The sequence below is a fragment of the Macaca mulatta genome, chromosome 3, assembly GCF_049350105.2.
Source record: "Macaca mulatta isolate MMU2019108-1 chromosome 3, T2T-MMU8v2.0, whole genome shotgun sequence".
In the NCBI taxonomy this organism is placed as follows: Eukaryota; Metazoa; Chordata; class Mammalia; order Primates; family Cercopithecidae; genus Macaca; species Macaca mulatta.
In genome coordinates, this window is record NC_133408.1 from 52,089,481 (window position 1) to 52,108,507 (window position 19,027).

At 52.1% G+C, this 19,027-nt stretch overlaps 1 protein-coding gene across 33 annotated transcripts in view; it reads left to right on the top strand.

Moving 5' to 3' along the window:
• The window catches only part of GTF2IRD1 (GTF2I repeat domain containing 1), a 186,194-nt gene that overhangs the window by 122,932 nt on the left and 44,235 nt on the right, over positions 1–19,027 (top strand). For 8 of the 33 annotated variants that reach the window (XM_077994566.1, XM_077994569.1, XM_077994573.1 and 5 more), the window contains 5 exons: positions 459–536; positions 1,435–1,627; positions 5,567–5,604; positions 11,907–12,043; positions 14,244–14,506. In XM_077994566.1, the coding sequence (XP_077850692.1) occupies positions 459–536; positions 1,435–1,627; positions 5,567–5,604; positions 11,907–12,043; positions 14,244–14,312 (515 nt within the window). In that variant the 3' untranslated portion in view covers positions 14,313–14,506. 33 annotated transcript variants of the gene reach the window in all.

Consider the following 19,027-nt stretch of genomic DNA (forward strand, 5'->3'; position numbering starts at 1 on the left):
ACAACTGAGGCTAGAAACCAGCTGCAGCCCGGCACAGTGGCTCACACCTGTAATCCCAGCACTTCGAGAGGCTAAGGCGGGTGGATCACCTGAGCCCAGGAGTTTGAGACCAGCCTGGGCAACATGGCGAAACCCCATCTCTACTAAAAATACAAAAATTAGCTGGGCATGGTGGCACGTGCCTGTGATCCGAGCTACTTGGGATGCTGAGGCAGGAGAATTCGCTTGAACCCGGAAGGCAGAGGTTGCAGTGAGCTGAGATCATGCCTCTGCACTCCAGCCTGGGCAACACAGCGAGACTGTCTCAAAAGAAAAAAAAAAAAAACAGCTGCGTGGGAGTGGTGGGCCCTGCGGAGAATGTAATGTTTTGGCAGGTCAGGGACACCTGGTGGGAGAAGCAGCAGGTCCAGTGGCCAAGCCGGTGCCAACTCTCATGCCCCCTTGTCTTCCTCTTGTAGATGAAGATGATGCCAACAGACTCGGGGAAAAGGTGATCCTGCGGGAGCAGGTGAAGGAACTCTTCAACGAGAAATACGGTCAGTGCTGTGGTCGGGGTCAGCACACCAAGCCCTCCTCCTGGGGGTGGGCGGGGGGCCTCCCTCTGCAGCCAGCCTCGCCTTCTGGAGCCCCCAGCTGGCCTGCCTGCTCCCTGGGGACATGGCTGCTCTGCCCATGACCCACATTTTGTGTATGTTGATTTTCTTTTTTTTTAAACAGGGTCTCACTCAGTTGCCCAGGCTGGAGTACAGTGGTGCGATCTCCGCTCACTACAGCCTCCACTTCTGGGCTTAGGTGATCCTCCTGCCTCAGCCTCTCAAGTAGCTGGGACTACAAGCATGCGCCAACACTCCTGGCTAATTTTTCTATTTTTAGTAGAGACAGGTTTCACCATGTTGCCCACACTGGTCTTGATCTTCTGGGCTCAAGTGATCCTCCTGCCTCGGCCTCTCAAAGTGCTGGGATTACAGGTGTGAGCCACCATGCCCAGCCTGTGGGTCTTGATTTTTTTTTTTTTTTTTTTGAGACTGAGTCTCGCTCTGTTGCCCAGGCTGGAGTGCAGTGGCACGATCTCCGCTCACTATAAGCTCTGCCTCCCAGGTACACCATTCTCCTGCCTCAGCCTCCCGAGTAGCTGGGACTACAGGCACCTGCCACCAGGCCCAGCTAATTTTTTTTGTGTTTTTTTAGTGGAGACGAGGTTTTACCGTGTTAGCCAGGATGGTCTCAATCTCCTGACCTCGTGATCCTCCTCGGCCTCCCAAAGTGCTAGGATTACAGGTGTGCGCCACTGCGCCCGGCCAGGGTCTTGATTTTTAAACTCTCTGTGTGTGATGGCTGCTGGGCTGGGGCAGACCAGACTCCAGCCCTTTCCCTAGAGGGCTTTGCCGTTGACAGGAAACATCTTTCCTCACCGTGATTTCATGTGCCCTCTAGGTGAGGCCCTGGGCCTGAACCGGCCGGTGCTGGTCCCTTATAAACTAATCCGGGACAGCCCAGACGCGGTGGAGGTCACGGGCCTGCCTGATGACATCCCCTTCCGGAACCCCAACACCTATGACATCCACCGGCTGGAGAAGATCCTGAAGGCCCGAGAGCACGTCCGCATGGTGATCATTAACCAGCTCCAGTGAGTGTCTGGCCTCTGGAACGGCGAACAGAGAGGGCGAGGCCATGGGGAGGGTGAAAGTCAAGGTCACGGTGGGCCAGCCGGGATCCAGACCCAGGTGTACTATAATAGTTCCTGCCTCTTTCTCCTGAAACGTACAACTTCAACACTCATGGACATTTACTTATTTTTAAAGTTTTTTTTTTTTTTTTTTTTGAGACGGAGTCTCGCTCTGTCGCCCAGGCTGGAGTGCAGTGGCCAGATCTCAGCTCACTGCAAACTCCGCCTCCCGGGTTCCCGCCATTCTCCTGCCTCAGCCTCCCGAGTAGCTGGGACCACAGGCGCCGCCACCTCGCCCGGCTAATTTTTTGTGTTTTTAGTAGAGACGGGGTTTCGCCGTGTTAGCCAGGATGGTCTCGATCTCCTGACCTTGTGATCCGCCCGTCTCGGCCTCCCAAAGTGCTGGGATTACAGGCTTGAGCCACCGCGCCCGGCCAAGATTTTTTTTTTTTTAAGATATTAAATTTGTTCTCTGGGGAAGAAACAAAAACAAAACATGTTTTCATTAAATTTGACTTTTTCTGACTACACAGTTCTGATTTTTAACATATTTAATTATAAATATGTTGATATTTAAATATGAAGGTTTAAATATAAATATGAATATTTATTATATTTTTAAAAATAATTATAATTCCACAGTCTCAGTGATTACTTTTTTTTTTTTTTTTTTTTTTTTTAAGACAGGGTCTTGCTCTGTCACCCAGGCTGGAGTGCAGTGGCACAATCTCAGCTCACTGCAACCTTCACCTCCTGGGTTCAACTGATTCTCATGCCTCAGCCTCCCAAGTAGCTGGGATTACAGGTGTGCACCACCACACCGGCTAATTTTTCTGTTTTTTGGTAGAGATGGAGTTTCACCATGTTGGCCAGGCTGGTCTTGAACTCCTGACCTGAAGTGATCTGCCCACCTCAGCCTTCCAAAGTGCTGGGATTACAGGTGTATGGCACTGCACCCAGCCTCCAGTATTACTATTATACCATATATCCTTACAGTCTTATGGGTTTTGGTTTTTGTTTTGAGACAGGGTCTCACTCTGTTGCCAAGGCAGGAGTACAGAGAGGTATGATCATGGCCCACTGCAGCCTCAACAGGGTCTTGCTGTGTTGCCCAGGCTGGTCTTGAACTCCTAAGCTCAAGTGATCCTCCCACCTCGGCCTCCCAAAGTGCTGGGGTTACAGGCGTGAGCCACCACACCCAAACTGTGCAGCCCAGTCTTTTCTTTTTTTTTTAGTACAATAGATGATTTTATTATTTTCAGAACAGTACACAAAGCAACCTGGAAAATACAAAAAGATAGAAGAAAAGAAGATAGCTGTAACTCTTCTACTGAAAGTCAACACTGATGCATTTCTTTATATTTTTAATTATGATTTTATTAATATATTATTACTTTATTACTTTATTTATTTATTTATTTATTTTGAGACAGATTCTCACTCTGTCTCCCAGGCAGGAGTGCAGTGGTGCGATCTCGGCTTACTGCAAGCTCCGCCTCCCAGGTTCACGCCATTCTTCTGCCTCAGCCTCCCGAGTAGCTGGGACTACAGGCGCCCGCCACCTCACCCGGCTAATGTTTTTGTGTTTTTTTAGTAGAGACGGGGTTTCATCGTGTTAGCCAGGATGGTCTTGATCTCTTGACCTCGTGATCTGCCCGCCTCGGCCTCCCAAAGTGCTGGGATTACAGGCGTGAGCCACCATGCCCGGCCATTACTTTCTTTTTGAGATGGAGTCTCGTTCTGCTGCACAGGCTGGAGTGCAATGGTGTGATCTCAGCTCATCGCAGCCTCCACCTTCCAGGTTCGAGCAATTCTCCTGTCTCAGCCTCCCGAGTAGCTGGGACTACAGGCACACACCACCACACCTGGCTAATTTTTTTTTTTTTTTGTATTTTTAATAGAGATGGAGTTTCACCATATTGGTCAGGCTGGTCTCAAACTCCTGACCTCAGGTGATCCACCCACCTCGCTGGGATTACAGGCGTGAGTCACCGTGTCCACTTTTGTGTGTGTGTGTGTGTGTGTGTGTGTGTGTGTTGCACAGGCTAGTCTCAAACTCCTGGGCTCAAGCCATCTTCCCATGTCAGTCTTTCAAAGTACTGGGGTTATGGGGATCAGCCACCACACCTAGCCTGTGGTGTATTTTTTTTTTTTTTTTTTTTTTTGAGATGGAGTTTTGCTCTTGTTGCCCAGGCTGGAGTGCAATGGCGTGATCTCACCTCACTGCAACCTCCACCTCCCAGATTCAAGCAATTCTCTGCCTCAGCCTCCCAAGTAGCTGGGATTACAGGCATGTGCCACCACCCCAGCCAATTTAGGATTTTTAATAGAGGTGGGGTTTCTCCACGTTGGTCAGGCTAGTCTCAAAATCCCGACCTCAGGTGATCTGCCCATCTCAGCTTCCCAAAGTGCTGGGATTACAAGCTTGAGCCATGGCGACCGGCCCGTCTTCAATGTTATATTACATGTTTTGTTTCTTTGTTTTTTTGAGATGATGTCTTGCTGTATCGCCGAGGCTGGAGTGCAGTGGCGCCATCTGGCTCACTGCACCTCTGCCTCCCGGATTCAAGCGATTATCGTGCCTCAGCCTCCCGAATAGCTGGGAACACAGGTGCCCACTACCACACCCAGCTAATTTTTGTATTTTTATAGAGACAGGGTTTCACCATGTTGGCCAGGGTGGTCTCGAACTCCTGACCTTAAGTGATCCACCTTCCTCGGCCTCCCAAAGTGCTGGGATTACAAACATGAGCCACTATGCCTGGCCTACATGTTTTTTTAAATTAAGATAATATTTGCATGTGTCAAAAAAAACCAAATTATTCAAAATCAAAAAGTGGAGGTTTCCCTTTCTCCCACATATAGTTCACCCCCCAAAGTAACAACTAGAAAGTAACAACTAGAAAATGCAGTAATGTTACCCCCTGAAGTAACAACTAGAAAATGCAGGAAAACGGCCAGGTGTGGTGGCTCATGCCTGTAGTCCCAGCTATTCGGGAGGCTAAGGCAGGACAATTGCTTGAACTCGCGAGGTGGAGTTTGCAGTGAGCTGAGACCACGCCACAGCACACCAGCCTGGGCAACAGAGCAAGACTCCATCTCAAAAAATAATAATAACAATAATAAATTTTAAAAAAATTAGCCGGGCATAGTGGTGTGCACCTGCATTACCAGCTACTGGGAGGCTGAGGCAGGAAGATCGATTGAGCCCAGGAGTTCGAGACTGCAGTGAGCTAAGATGGCACCACTGAACTCCAGCCTGGGCAAAAGAGTGAGACTGTCTCAAAAATAATAATTAATAATAATGCTGTGATGACTATCCACTTGCATAAATCTGGCACACATTTTTGATCACTTGGTCAGACAACGTCCTCGCTTTATAGATGAGGACAGCAGACCCAGAGGAATGATTTGCCAGCACAGGCCCATCATCCAGGGCCTATATGGGGGATGCTCTGTTGGGACGGTGTGCTCCCCATTTTTATGTGGGTCATACCAGGCTCCCTCAGCAGCAGCAACACATCTCAGGGAGCAGGTGAGAAGGAGGGGAAACGGCCAGACTCAATGGCTCACGCCTGTAATCCCGGCACTTTGGGAGGCGGAGGCAGGTGGATCACCTGAGATCAGAAGTTCAAGACCAGCCTGGCCAACATGGTGAAACCCCGTCTCTACTAAAAATATAAAACTTAGCTGGGCGTGATGGTGAGCGCCTTTAGTCCCAGCTACGCCAGAGGCTGAGGCAGGAGAATGGCGTGAACCCAGGAGGTGGAGGCTGCCGTGAGCCGAAATCGCACCACTGCACTTTGGCCTGGGCGACCGAGCGAGACTCCATCTCAAAAAAAAAAAAAGGGAGGGGAAAACCTCATTTTCTAACTGCCACCTGATTTCTTTCTTTTTCAGACCCTTTGCAGAAATCTGCAATGATGCCAAGGTGCCAGGTGAGTCGGAGGTGAAGAAGCCGCCCTTCTGCCCCGCGGGGACTAGAGACTGTTCCTTTTGAAAAAAGGTAGAGCCGGGCGCAGTGGCTCACGCCTGTCATCCCAGCACTTTGGGAGGCCCAGGCGGGCAGATCACTTGAGGTCAGGAGTTCAAGACCAGCCTGAGCAACATGGTGAAACCCTGTCTCTACTAAAAATATAACAGTTAGCTGGGCGTGGTCATGGGCACCTGTAATCCCAGCTACTCGGGGGACTGAGGCAGGAGAATTGTGTGAACCCGGGAGGCAGAGGTTGCAGTGAACTGAGATTGCGCCCCTGCATTCCAGCCTGGGCGACAGAGCAAGACTCCATCTCAAAAAAAAAAAAAACATAGAAACAGACAGAGACACGAGGAGTTGGAGGCTGCAGTGAGCTATGATTGCACCACTGCACTCCAGCCTGAGCACGGAGCAAGACCCTGTCTCTAAAAAAAAAAAATTTTAATAAAAAAATTTTTTTAAGGCAGAGATAGATGTGGTCCAGGTGGGCATGCAATAGATGGCTGACCACCTTGAGAAAAATATAACCCCTCTCCACCCCGGTGCCTCCCCAGGGAGCCTGAGGTCTCCATGAACAGGGCCAGGTATCCCCAAGAGGCGCCCGGAAACCTGCAGGTGCCCTGCAGAGGGGAGGCCCTGACATAGCACCAGTGAGTGCAGGAGGTCAGCTAGAAGGACAAGAGGCAGGCCGGGCCTCAGGGAGGATCATGGAGGCTTCCTGGGTAGCAGAGGGGTAGCATGTGACCAACAGGGGTGAGGCAGGCGGGCACTGCCCGAGACTGGCCGGACCCCCTCCATTCTGCTGGCATCTGCAGGATATACAGATCCTTTCACCAGGCTCCTGGGGCCGCCTGGCATGATGGTTCTGATTAAGGTGGATGATGGGACTTGGGAGAAAGTACTCCCAGGTGACTATGATGTGCACCCGATTAACAAACACTGATTGGGCCGGGCGCAGAGGCTTACGCCTGTAATCCCAGCACTTTGGGAGGCCGAGGCAGGCAGATCACTTGAGATCAGGAGTTCGAGTCCAGACTGGCCAACATGGTGAAACCCCGTCTCAACTGAAAATAGAAAAATTAGGGCCGGGCACGGTGGCTCACATGTGTAATCCCAGTACTTTTGGAGGCCGAGGTGGGTGGATCACCTGAGGTCAGGAGTTCGAGACCAGCCTGGTCAACATGGCAAAACCCCGTCTCTACTAAAAATACAAAAATTAGCCAGGTGTGGTAGCACGTGCCTGTAATCCCAGCTACTAGCGGGGCTGACGCAGGAGGATCGCTTGAACCTGGGAGGCGGAGGTTGCAGTGAGCCAAGATTGTGCCTCTACGCTCCAGCCTGGGCAACAGAGCAAGACTCTGTCTCAAAAAAAAAAAAAAAAAAAGAAACATTAGCCTGGCATGGTGGTGCACACCTATAGTTCCAGCTGCCTGGGAGTCTGAGGTGGGAGGATCGCGTCAGCCCAGGAGGCAGAGGTTGCAGTGAGTTGAGGTCACACCACTGTACTCCAGGCTGGGTGACAGAGCAAGACTCTGTCTCAAAAAGAAAAAGAAACACTGATTGGCCAGGTGTGATGGCTCACGCCTCTAATCCCAGCAGTTTGGGAGGCCTAAGTGAGAGGATTGCTTGAGTCCAGGAGTTTGAGACCAACCTGGGCAACATAATGAGACCTTATCTCTACAAAAAGTTTTTCTCTCCCATCCAAGTACTAACCAGGCCCGCCCTGCTTCACTTCTGAGATCAGGCAAGATTGGGTGCATTCAGGGTGGTATGGCCATAGACCAAAAATTTTTTCTAAAAATTAGCCAGGCATGGTAGTAGGCACTTGTAGTCCCAGCTACACAGGAGGCTGAGGCCAGAGGATCACTTGAGCCCAAGAGTTTAAGGCTGCAGTGAGCTATGATTATGCCACTGTACTTCTGCCTGGATGACAGAATGAGACCCCATCTCTTTTTTTTTTTTTTCCGAGACAGAGTCTTGCTCTGTCGCTCAGGCTGGAGTGCAGTGGCACGATCTTGGCTCACTGCAACCTCTGCCTCCCAGGTTCAAGCGATTCTCCTGCCTCAGCTTCCCAAGTAGCTGGGATTACAGGTGCCCACCACCACGCCCAACTATTTTTTATATTTTTAGTAGAGACAGGGTTTCACCATGTTGGCCAGGCTGGTCTCGAACTCCTGACCTCATGATCCGCCCGCCTCGGCCCCCCAAAGTGCTGGGATTACAGACATGAGCCACTACGCCCAGCCTTTTTTTGTTTTTGTTTTTTCAAGACAGAGTCTTGCTCTGTCGCTTAGGCTGGAGTCAATCTTGCAATCTTGGCTCACTGCAACCTCCGCCTCCTGAGTTCAAGCGATTCTCATGCCTTAGCCTCCCGAGTAGCTGGGACTTCAAGCATGCAACACCACACCCAGCTAATTTTGTGTATTTTTATTTTATTTATTTTTTTTTTGAGACGGAATCTCGCTCTGTTGCCCAGGCTGGAGTGCAGTGGCGAGATCTTGGCTCACTGCAAGCTCTGCCTCCTGGGTTCAGGCCATTCTCCTGCCTCAGCCTCCTGAGAGTAGCTGGGACTCCAGGCACCCGCCATGACGCCCGGCTAATTTTTTTTGTATTTTTAGTAGAGTCGGGATTTCACCGTGTTAGCCAGGAAGGTCTCGATCTCCTGACCTTGTGATCCGCCCACCTCGGCCTCCCAAAGTGCTGGGATTACAGGTGTGAGCCACTGCGCCCGGCCTGTGTATTTTTAGTAGAGGCGAGGTTTCAACATGTTGGCCAGGCTGGTCGCAAACTCCTGACCTCAAGTGATCCTCCCACCACAGCATCTCAAAGTGCTGAGATTACAGGCGCGAGCCACTGTGCCTGGCCGAGACCCCATCTCCTAAGAAATAAAAAAGAAGAAGAAAGAAAAAATCCTGATCTAATCTTACCCCGCCTCATTGTACAGCTGGGAAGCTGAGGCACAGCGATGCCCAGGGACTTGTCCAGGCCACATAGTGAGTCAGACGCTGTGTAGACCCTGCTGTCAGGACCACCCATCTGAACCATAGACCACCGTGGGCCACAGGGCCCAGTATGACTGCTCAGCGGGGACAGTAGTAGGATTCAGCGAGGCCATGCAACAACCTGGCCTGAGACCCAAGGCCCTGATTCCTGTCAGGACCAGGTTCACCTGGAACTCCAGAGCCTGGGTGGCACAGCCCAGCTACAAGCCACCTCCTCCTATCAAGAGCTGATCACAAGCCTGGGCCATATAGTGAACCCCCCTCCATCTCTGCAAAAAAATTAAAAATTAGCCAGGAGTGGTGGTGCATACCTGTTGTCCCAACTACTCAAGAGGATGAGGCAGGAGGAGTGCTTGAGGCCGGAAGGTGGAAGCTGGAGTGAGCTATGATTGTGCCACTGCGCTCCAGCCTGGGCAACAGAGTGAGACCCTGTTTCCCCCCAAAAAAAAGAGCCAGTTACAAGGGTGAGGCATGGCGCTGAACACATGGATCTGGAGGCGATTTGGTTTGCTCTCAGGTCAAAGGCAGAGACGAGGCCGGGCGCGGTGGCTCACGCCTGTCATCCCAACACTTTGGGAAGCTCAAAGGTGGCTCACGCCTGTCATCCCAACACTTAGGGAGGCAGGTGAATCACCTGAGGTCAGGAGTTCGAGACCAGCCTGACCAACATGGTGAAACCCTGTCTCTACTAAAAAAAAAAAAAAAAAATTAGCCAGGGGTGGTGGTGGGCACCTGTAATCCCAGCCACTCAGGAGGCTGAGGCAGGAGAATTGCTTGAACCCAGGAAGCGGCAGTTGCAGTGAGCCAAGATCGCGCTACTGTACTCCAGCCTGGGGAAGAGAGCCAGGCTCTGTCTCAAAAAAAAAAAAAAAAAAAAAAAAGTAAGGCAGAGACACAGAAGGCCACATGAAGGTCTCAGGAGGATTTGGGACAGATGCCCAGAGGGTGGATACTGTCACCCACATCCACCACTCCCTCCAATGTGGCTATCTCTCATGGTGACTCAAGGATGGCCACAGCCCATGGACCAGTCTGAGACAGAGGGTGGGGCAGCCTCTGACTTCTCTTTCATGTGGAATCTCCCACAAAATTCCCTCTGACTCAGAGCCTGGGCTCCTCCTGCCTCCAAGGTCTTCTCTTTCCCAGGGTCTCTATGCCACATCACAGACCCCCAGTTTCTGACTTTTCTCCAGTTGAAGAGACATTTGCCCCATGGACCCAGCCTGCCCTTACTCTGTGTCATTAAGATCCTTCTGGTGGGCTGAGTACAGTGGCTCACACCTGTAATTCCAGCACTTTGGGAGGCTGAAGCAGGAGAATTCTTTGAGCCCAGGAATTCAAGACCAGACTGGGAAACAGAGAGAGACGCGTGTCTACAAAAAATTAGCCAGGCAGGGTGGTGTGCACCTGTAGTCCCAGCTACTCAGGAGGCTGAGGCAGGAGGATCGCTTGAGCTTGGGAGGTGGAGGTTGCAGTGAGCCAAGACCACACCACTGCACTCCAGCCTGGGCGACAGAGTGAGACCTTGTCTCAAAAAGACAATAAAAGCCCTTCTTCATTGGGCTGGGCGAGGTTTCCATGCAGTAACCCATCCAATGAGGACATGCTGCTCAAAGTCTTACATCTTCACCTCAAGTGAATTCGGCAACCGCAGAACACCTGCCGACCCCTGCTCCGCGCTGGGCTAGGTGCTGGGTTCTTGTATGCATGCGGTGCTTTCTGAGTCTCACCTCACACTGGTTTCCCCATTTGACTCAGAGAGGTTCATCGGTTTTCCCAAATTCACACAGTGATAATAGTAAGTGGCCACAGGGAAATTTGAACTTAGGACTTCTCATTCCAAACCAGAGTTTCTTTCCCTGGGGCACTGCCTGTCTACTTGGACCTGTGAACTCTCTGCTCGGGGCCACCATACATCAGTGATAACCACAGCAATATAATTCTTTTATATTTTAGTAGAGACAGAGTTTCACCATGTTGCCCAGGCTGGTCTCGAACTCCTGACCTCAATCAATCCACCCGCCTTGGTCTCCCAAAGTGCTAGGGGATTACCAGTGTGAGCCACTGCACCTGGCCCCAGGTCCTCTTTATACCCTCCCTGGACCACCTCTCCCGGGGCCCCACATCCCCTCCCAGCCTTAAAGAGCCCGGGAAAGAATGTGGCCTCTGGAGTCACACAGACTTGGCCTTGGAGAAAATCCTTTAACAGCCCTGCCCCTTTGGGTGCTCATGAGTGAAATGTGAATAGGTTCTTGGAGGGTTGCTGGGAGGATCCCAAGAGACAATGTGCAAAGCATTTAGCACCGTGCCCAGCACCCAGAAAATACTCAGAAACTGAGAATGTGATTAATATTGTTGCCATGATCCAGGCACGGTGGCTCATGCCTGTGATCTCAGCATTTGGGGAGGCTGAGGCAGGAGGATTGCTTGAGGTTGAGAATTTGAGACCAGCCTGGGCAACATAATGATATAAGAATACAAAAAGTTAGCCGGGCATGGTGGTGCACACCTATAGTCCCAGCTACTCAGGAGCCTGAGGTGGGAGAATTGCTTGAGCCCAGGACTTGCAGGCTGCAGTGAGCTACGATTGCACCACTGCGCTCCAGCCTGGACAACAGTGAGACCCTACAACACAAGATAGGCCAGGTTCCATGGCTCATGCCTATAATCCCAGCACTTTGGGAGGCCGAGGTGGATGGATCATTTGAGGTCAGGAGTTCAAGACCTGCCTGCCCAACATGGTGAAACCGCATCTCTACTAAAATACAAAAAAAAATAGCCAGGCGAGGTGGCAGACGCCTGTAATCCCAGCTACTTGGGAGGCTAAGGCACTAGAATCGCTTGAACCCAGGAGGCATAGGTTGCAGTGAGCCAAGATCGCGCCACTGCACTCCAGACTGGGTGACACAGTGAGACTCCGTCTCACAAAAAAAAAACAGAAAGAGAGAGGACCTAGGGCCTGAGGGATGAGCTTGCTGGGGAGGAGGAGGGACACCTGGGGATGAGGATACAGTGTTAGCAAAGGCAGGCAGGCCAGCAAGAGCAGGAGGCCGGGGAGAGTGGGCCCTCGGGCTTGCTTTGGGAAGGAGGCTGGACAGGTGGGCTCTGGACCGGTGGGCCCTGACCCCCAGGGGATCAGGAGCTTGAAATCCTGAAAGGGGGACTCGAAACCTTAAGACAGAACACTTTTTCAGGGAGCTCAGGAGGCTAAGACAGAAAAGCCTCAGCTTCCAGCATCAACAGCATTTTCCCCTCCTTCCAGCCAAAGACAGCAGCATTCCCAAGCGCAAGAGAAAGCGGGTCTCGGAAGGAAATTCCGTCTCCTCTTCCTCCTCGTCTTCCTCTTCCTCGTCCTCTAACCCGGATTCAGTGGCATCGGCCAATCAGATCTCACTCGTGGTAAAGTTGCACAGATTTGGACTCCAGCCCTCGTCTCTGTGACCCTCCCCCCTCGGTCAGGCAGGGCCGTCTACTCTGGCATGTGGGCCCAGGGGATGGGGAGGCACTGGGCTTTGAGGGGGGACCTTCCGGCCGTGGGGGTTATAGATGCATCCACCCATCTCACCCGAGAAGTAGCCCATCTTTCTCACGGGGTACTCACAGGCACTCAGGTCGGAATTCACATCCCCGCTGGGCAGATGGGCCAGCCCAGGTCCAGGAAGGGACCTGCCCATGTCCTTCAGCCGCGCCAGAGCTGGAGATGTGAAAAGAAATGTCACTGGCCAGGCGCGGTGGCTCACACCTGTAATCCCAGCACTTTGGGAGGCCAAGGTGGGTGGATTGCCTGAGGTCAGGAGTTCGAGACCAGCCTGGCCAACATGGTGAAACCCCGTCTCTACTAAAAATACAAAAATTATCCCAGCATGGTGGTGCACGCCTGTAATCCCAGCTACGAGGGAGGCTGAGGCAGGAGAATCGCTTGAACCAAGGAAGTGGAGGTTGCAGTGAGCCGAGATCATGCCATGGCACGCCAGCCTGGGCAACAAGAGCAAAACTCCGTCTCAAAATAAATAAATAAATAAAAATTTAAAAAAGAAAAAAGGCTGGGCACAGTGGCTCACACCTCTAATCCCAGCACTTTGAGGGTGGATCACCTGAGGTCAGGAGTATGAGACCAGCCTAACCAACATGGAGAAACCCCTTCTCTGTCCGGGCGCAGTGGCTCACGCCTGTAATCCCAGCACTTTGGGAGGCCGAGGCGGGCAGATCACGAGGTCAGGAGATGGAGACCATCCTGGATAACACAGTGAAACCCCATCTCTAATAAAAATACAAAAAATTAGCCGGGTATGGTGGCAGGGGCCTGTAGTCCCAGCTACCCGGGAGGCTGAGGCAGAAGAATGGCGTGAACCCGGGAGGCAGAGCTTGCAGTGAGCCAAGATCGTGCCACTGCACTCCAGCCTGGGCGACAGAGCGAGACTCTGTCTCAAAAAAAAAAAAAAAAAAACAAGAAACCCCTTCTCTACTAAAAATACAAAATTAGCCGGGCGCGGTGGCTCACGCCTGTAATCCCAGCACTTTGGGAGGCCGAGGCGGGCGGATCACAAGGTCAGGAGATCGAGACCACGGTGAAACCCCGTCTCTACTAAAAATACAAAAAATTAGCCGGGCGCGGTTGTGGGTGCCTGTAGTCCCAGCTACTCGGGAGGCTGAGGCAGGAGAATGGCGTGAACCCGGGAGGCGGAGCTTGCAGTGAGCCGAGATCGCGCCACTGCACTCCAGCCTGGGCGACAGAGCGAGACTCCATCTCAAAAAAAAAAATAAAATAAATAAAATAAAAATAAAAATACAAAATTAGCCAGGCGTAGTGGTGCATGCCTATAATCCCAGCTACTTGGGAGGCTGAGGCAGGAGAATGGCGTGAACCCGGGAGGCGGAGCTTGCAGTGAGCTGAGATCCGGCCACTGCACCCCAGCCTGGGTGACAGAGCAAGACTCTGTCTCAAAAAAATAAATAAATAAAAAATAAAAATAAAAAAATAAAAAAATTAGCCAGGCATGGTGGTGGGCGCCTATAATCCCAGCTACTTGGGAGGCTGAGGCAGGAGACTCGCTTGAACCCAGGGGGCCAAGGTTGCAGTGAGCCAAGATTGCGTTACTGCACTCCAGCCTGGGCAGAAGAGTGAAACTCCATCTCAAAAAAAATATAAAATAGGCCGGGCGCGGTGGCTCAAGCCTGTAATCCCAGCACTTTGGGAGGCCGAGACGGGCGGATCACGAGGTCAGGAGATCGAGACCATCCTGGCTGACACGGTGAAACCCTGTCTCTACTTTAAAAATACAAAAAAAAAAAAAACTAGCCGGGCGAGGTGGCGGCGCCTGTAGTCCCAGCTACTTGGGAGGCTGAGGCAGAAGAATGGCGTGAACCCGGGAGGCGGAGCTTGCAGTGAGCTGAGATCCGGCCACTGCACTCCAGCCTGGGCGGCAGAGCGAGACTCCGTCTCAAAAAAAAAAAAAAAAAAAAAAAATATATATATATATATATAAAATATATAAATAAATAGCCTCTGAGAAAGCCCCTCCAAAAGCAGAGCTAAGCATTTTTGGTTCATTCCGCATCACCTGGAGTCCTAACCAAGTGCCTTTGTCACTCTCTCTAGCAATGGCCAATGTACATGGTGGACTATGCCGGCCTGAACGTGCAGCTCCCGGGACCTCTTAATTACTAGACCTCAGTACTGAATCAGGACCTCACTCAGAAAGACTAAAGGAAATGTAATTTATGTACAAAGTGTATATTCGGATATGTATCGATGCCTTTTAGTTTTTCCAATGATTTTTACACTATATTCCTGCCACCAAGGCCTTTTTAAATAAGTAAAAAAAAAAGAAAAAAAAAGTGTTGCCTTTACTTTTACGGTCACTGTTTCATGTTCTCGTTTGGATCGCGGCCGCAGCTGTCACTGGGGACGGGATCGGGAAACGCAGCTCAGGTGGCCTGCCAAGGCCCTCCTTCCTCATCACAGCAGAGGTAGTGTCCAGAAAGCCCTCAGAGCTCTTTGTCCTCCTGGGAGCGTGTGACATCAAGAAGAAAAGCCACGGAAGGAAAATGTGCCATGGAGCCGGGCGTGGTGGCTCACTCCTGGAATCCCAGCACTTTGGGAGGTTGGTGGCTCACGCCTGGAATCCCAGCACTTTGGGAGGCTGAGGTGGGTGGATTGCTTGAGGTCAGGAATTCGACCTCGTTGGGCTGTAATACTGATGTTTTGGGAGGCCAAGGTGGGAGGATTGCTTGAGACCAGGAGTTTGAGACCAGGCTAGGCAACATAGTGGAACCATTTCTCTACAAAATTTTAAATGTGGCTCACACCTGTAATCCCAGCACTCTGGGAGGCTGAAGCAGGTGGATCACCTGAGGTCAGGAGTTTGAGACTAGCCTGTGCAACATAGGGAGACCCCGTCTGTACAAAAATACAAAAATGAGGCCGGGCACAGTGGCTCGCGCTTGTAATCCCAGCACTTTGTGAGGCCGAGGTGGGTGGATCACCTGGGGTCGGGAGTTCAAGACCATCCTGGCCAACATGGTTAAACCCTGTCTCGGCCGGGCGCGGTGGCTCACGCCTGTAATCCCAGCACTTTGGGAGGCCGAGGCGGGCGGATCACAAGGTCAGGAGATCGAGACCACGGTGAAACCCCGTCTCTACTAAAAATTACAAAAAATTAGCCGGGCCCGGTTGTGGGCGCCTGTAGTCCCAGCTACTCGGGAGGCTGAGGCAGGAGAATGGCGTGAACCCGGGAGGCGGAGCTTGCAGTGAGCCGAGATCGCGCCACTGCACTCCAGCCTGGGCTGGGCGACAGAGCGAGACTCCGTCTCAAAAAAAAAAACCCTGTCTCTACTAAAAATACAAAAATTAGCCAGGCGTGGTGGCAGGTGCCTATAATCCCAGCTACTCAGGAGGCTGAGGCAGGAGAATCGCTTGAACCCGGGAGGCGGAGGTTGCAGTGAGCTGAGACCACGCCATTGCACTGCAGCTGGGGCAACAAGAACGAAACTCCGTCTCCAAAAAAACAAAAAAAAACACACACACGGCCGGGCGCGGTGGCTCAAGCCTGTAATCCCAGCACTTTGGGAGGCCGAGACGGGCGGATCACGAGGTCAGGAGATCGAGACCATCCTGGCTAACACGATGAAACCCCGTCTCTACTAAAAAATACAAAAAACTAGCCGGGCGCGGTGGCGGGCGCCTGTAGTCCCAGCTACTCGGGAGGCTGAGGCAGGAGAATGGAGTAAACCCGGGAGGCGGAGCTTGCAGCGAGCTGAGATCCGGCCACTGCACTCCAGCCTGAGCGACAGAGCGAGACTCCGTCTCAAAAAAAAAAAAACAACAACAAAAAACACACACACACAAAAATTAGCCAGGCATTGTGGTATGCACACCTGGAGTCCAGCTACTCAGGAGGCTGAGGCAGGAGAAGGATTGCTTGAGTACAGATGGTTGAGGTTGTAGTAAGTTGTGATTACACCACTGTACTCCAGCCTGGGCGACAGAGCAAGACCCTGTCTCAAAAAAAAAAAAAAAAAAAAGCCGGGCGCGGTGGCTCAAGCCTGTAATCCCAGCACTTTGGGAGGCCGAGACGGGTGGATCACGAGGTCAGGAGATCGAGACCATCCTGGCTAACACGGTGAAACCCCGTCTCTACTAAAAAATACAAAAAACTAGCCGGGCGAGGTGGCGGGTGCCTGTAGTCCCAGCTACTCGGGAGGCTGAGGCAGGAGAATGGCGGGAACCCGGGAGGCGGAGCTTGCAGTGAGCTGAGATCTGGCCACTGCACTCCAGCCTGGGCGACAGAGCGAGACTCCGTCTCAAAAAAAAAAAAAAAAAAAAAAAAGAGTGTTAAATATGGTAAATGTCAGAGAGGGAGAGGCCCATCCCAGTGAAGCACTGTGGCTTCACCACAGTGAGGGAGAAGCATCTTCAAAAAGGGGTTTGGAGACCGGGCGCAGTTGCTCACGCCTGTAATCCCAGCACATTGGGAGGCCAAGGTGTGCGGATCGCCTGAAGTCAGGAGTTCGAGACCAGCCCAGCCAACATGATGAAACCCCATCTCTATTAAAAATACAAAAAAAGGCCGGGCGCGGTGGCTCAAGCCTGTAATCCCAGCACTTTGGGAGGCCGAGACGGGCGGATCACAAGGTCAGGAGATCGAGACCATCCTGGCTAACACGGCGAAACCCCGTCTCTACTAAAAACACAAAAAATTAGCCGGGCGAGGTGGTGGCGCCTGTGGTCCCAGCTACTCGGGAGGCTGAGGCAGGAGAATGGTGTAAACCCGGGAGGCGGAGCTTGCAGTGAGCTGAGATCCAGCCACTGCACTCCAGCCTGGGCGACAGAGCGAGACTCCGTCTCAAAAAAAAAAAAAATACAAAAAAAATTAGCCGGGCATGGTGGCGTGCGACTGTAATTCCCACTACTTGGAAGGCCGAGGCAGGAGAATTGCTTGGACCCAGGAGGCAGAGGTTGCAGTGAGCCGAGATTGCACCATTGCACTCCAGCCTGAGCAACAAGAATGAAACTCCATCTCAAAAAAAAAGGTGGGGGGCGGTGGGGTCAGGACAAGTTTTCTTTTTTCAGGCGCAAGGTCTTTCTGTGTCCCCAGGCTGGAATGCAGTGGCACGATCACATCTTCCTGCAGCCTCAAACTCCTGGGCTCAAGCAATCCTCCTGCCTCAGCCTCCAGAGTAGCTGGGGCTACAGGTGTGAGCCACCACGCCCAGCCAATTTTTTTATTTTTTTGTAGATATGGGGTCTTGCTATGTTGCCCATGCTGGTTTCAAACTCCTGGGCTCAAGCCATCCTCCTGCCCCAGCCTCCCAGAGTGCTGGGATTAGAGGCATAAGCCACCATGCCCAGCCTGGGATGATTTTGGATAGAGCTCTGGAAAACTGACAGGTAAAGTGACGGGTCCTAGCTATGTCTCAGAAAGACCACTTGAGGGGCAGGTGGGAAGTTGAAGGAAGGGACAAGACTAAAGGCAGAAAGACAAGTCACAAGAGCATGGCAGGCATTCAAGACTTGGCACCCAGTCCCTGCTCATTGACTCAACACATATTTACTGAGCCCTGCCCTTCTGGCTGGAAGGCCAAGCAGCAGAGTGTCCTGATTGGGGAAGTGGCTGCCAGGTAGCACAAAACAGAGTAAGGCTCTTGTGGTGGCTCAGGCTTGTAATCCCAGTGCTTTGGGAGGCCAAGGTGGGAGGATCGCTTGAGGCCAGGAGTTCGAGACCAGCCTAGGCAACATAGTGGAACCCTTTCTCTAAAAATTTTTAATTAGCTGGGTATGGTGGTGTGTCCCTGTGGTCCCAGCTACTCTGGAGGCTGAGGCAGGAGGACTGTTTGAGACCAGGAGTTTGACACTGCAGTGATCCGTGCTGCACCACTGCACCACTGCTCTTGAGCATGAGCCACAGAGCAAGACCCTGCCTCTGAGAAAACAAAGCAGGGGACCTCACCTAGTGCAGAAAGTAGGAAGAGTCCTTGAAGCTGAGGCTTGAAGAGCAAGTGAGGCTTTGGGGGCACAAAGAGAGGAGGGCTGAGGCAGGTGGGTGTGTAAGAGGAGAGCCATGTGGGCAAAAACGGGGCTGGACAGGGACTGGGTGCATTCCAGGAATAAGAAGGTGTCGCCAGAGTAGACACAGGGTAGCTGGAGGTGACATGTCGGGGCAGGCGCGGACTCGGTCAGGGTTCCCGAGGACGCTCAGCAGGTGTCTCCCACACATGGTACCAGGCTGAAGTGGTGGGCAGAGGCGGACATCCAGCTCGGGTTACGTCTGCCCAGCCACGCGCTCTGGGACAGAGCTGCATCCTTTTTCTCACCGACCCACATGGAAGGCCTCATAAGCCCGGCCAAGGCAATTTCCAGAGGGCACATGAGACCCACAACAGGAAGTACCTGGGGGAGAGCCAGGCCTAGGTCTGCATTTTGGAAGGGTGCCCCTGCCCGCTGAGAGACATTGGAGAAGGAAGGGAGGAATACATTGGAAGACCACCTGGGAGGCTCCAACAGAAGATAGCAGTGGAGGCCAGGCGCAGTGGCTCATGCCCGTGATCCCAGCACTTTGGGAGGCTGAGGTGAGTGGATCACCTGAGGTCAGGAGTTCGAGACCAGCCTGGCCAATATGGCGAAACCCTGTCTTTACTAAAAATACAAAAATTAGTCAGGCATGGTGATGGACAGCTGTAATCCCAACTACTCTGGAGGCTGAGGCAGGAGAATCTCTTGAACCCAAGAGGCAGAGGTTGGCAATGAGCTGAGATCGCACCACTGCACTCCAGCCTGGGTGACAAAGCAAGACTCTGTCTCAAAAAAAAAAAGAGAGAGATGGCAGTGGTTTGGACCAGGCTGATAAAATAACTAGAGGGTCAGCCAATCAGATGGATGAGGGG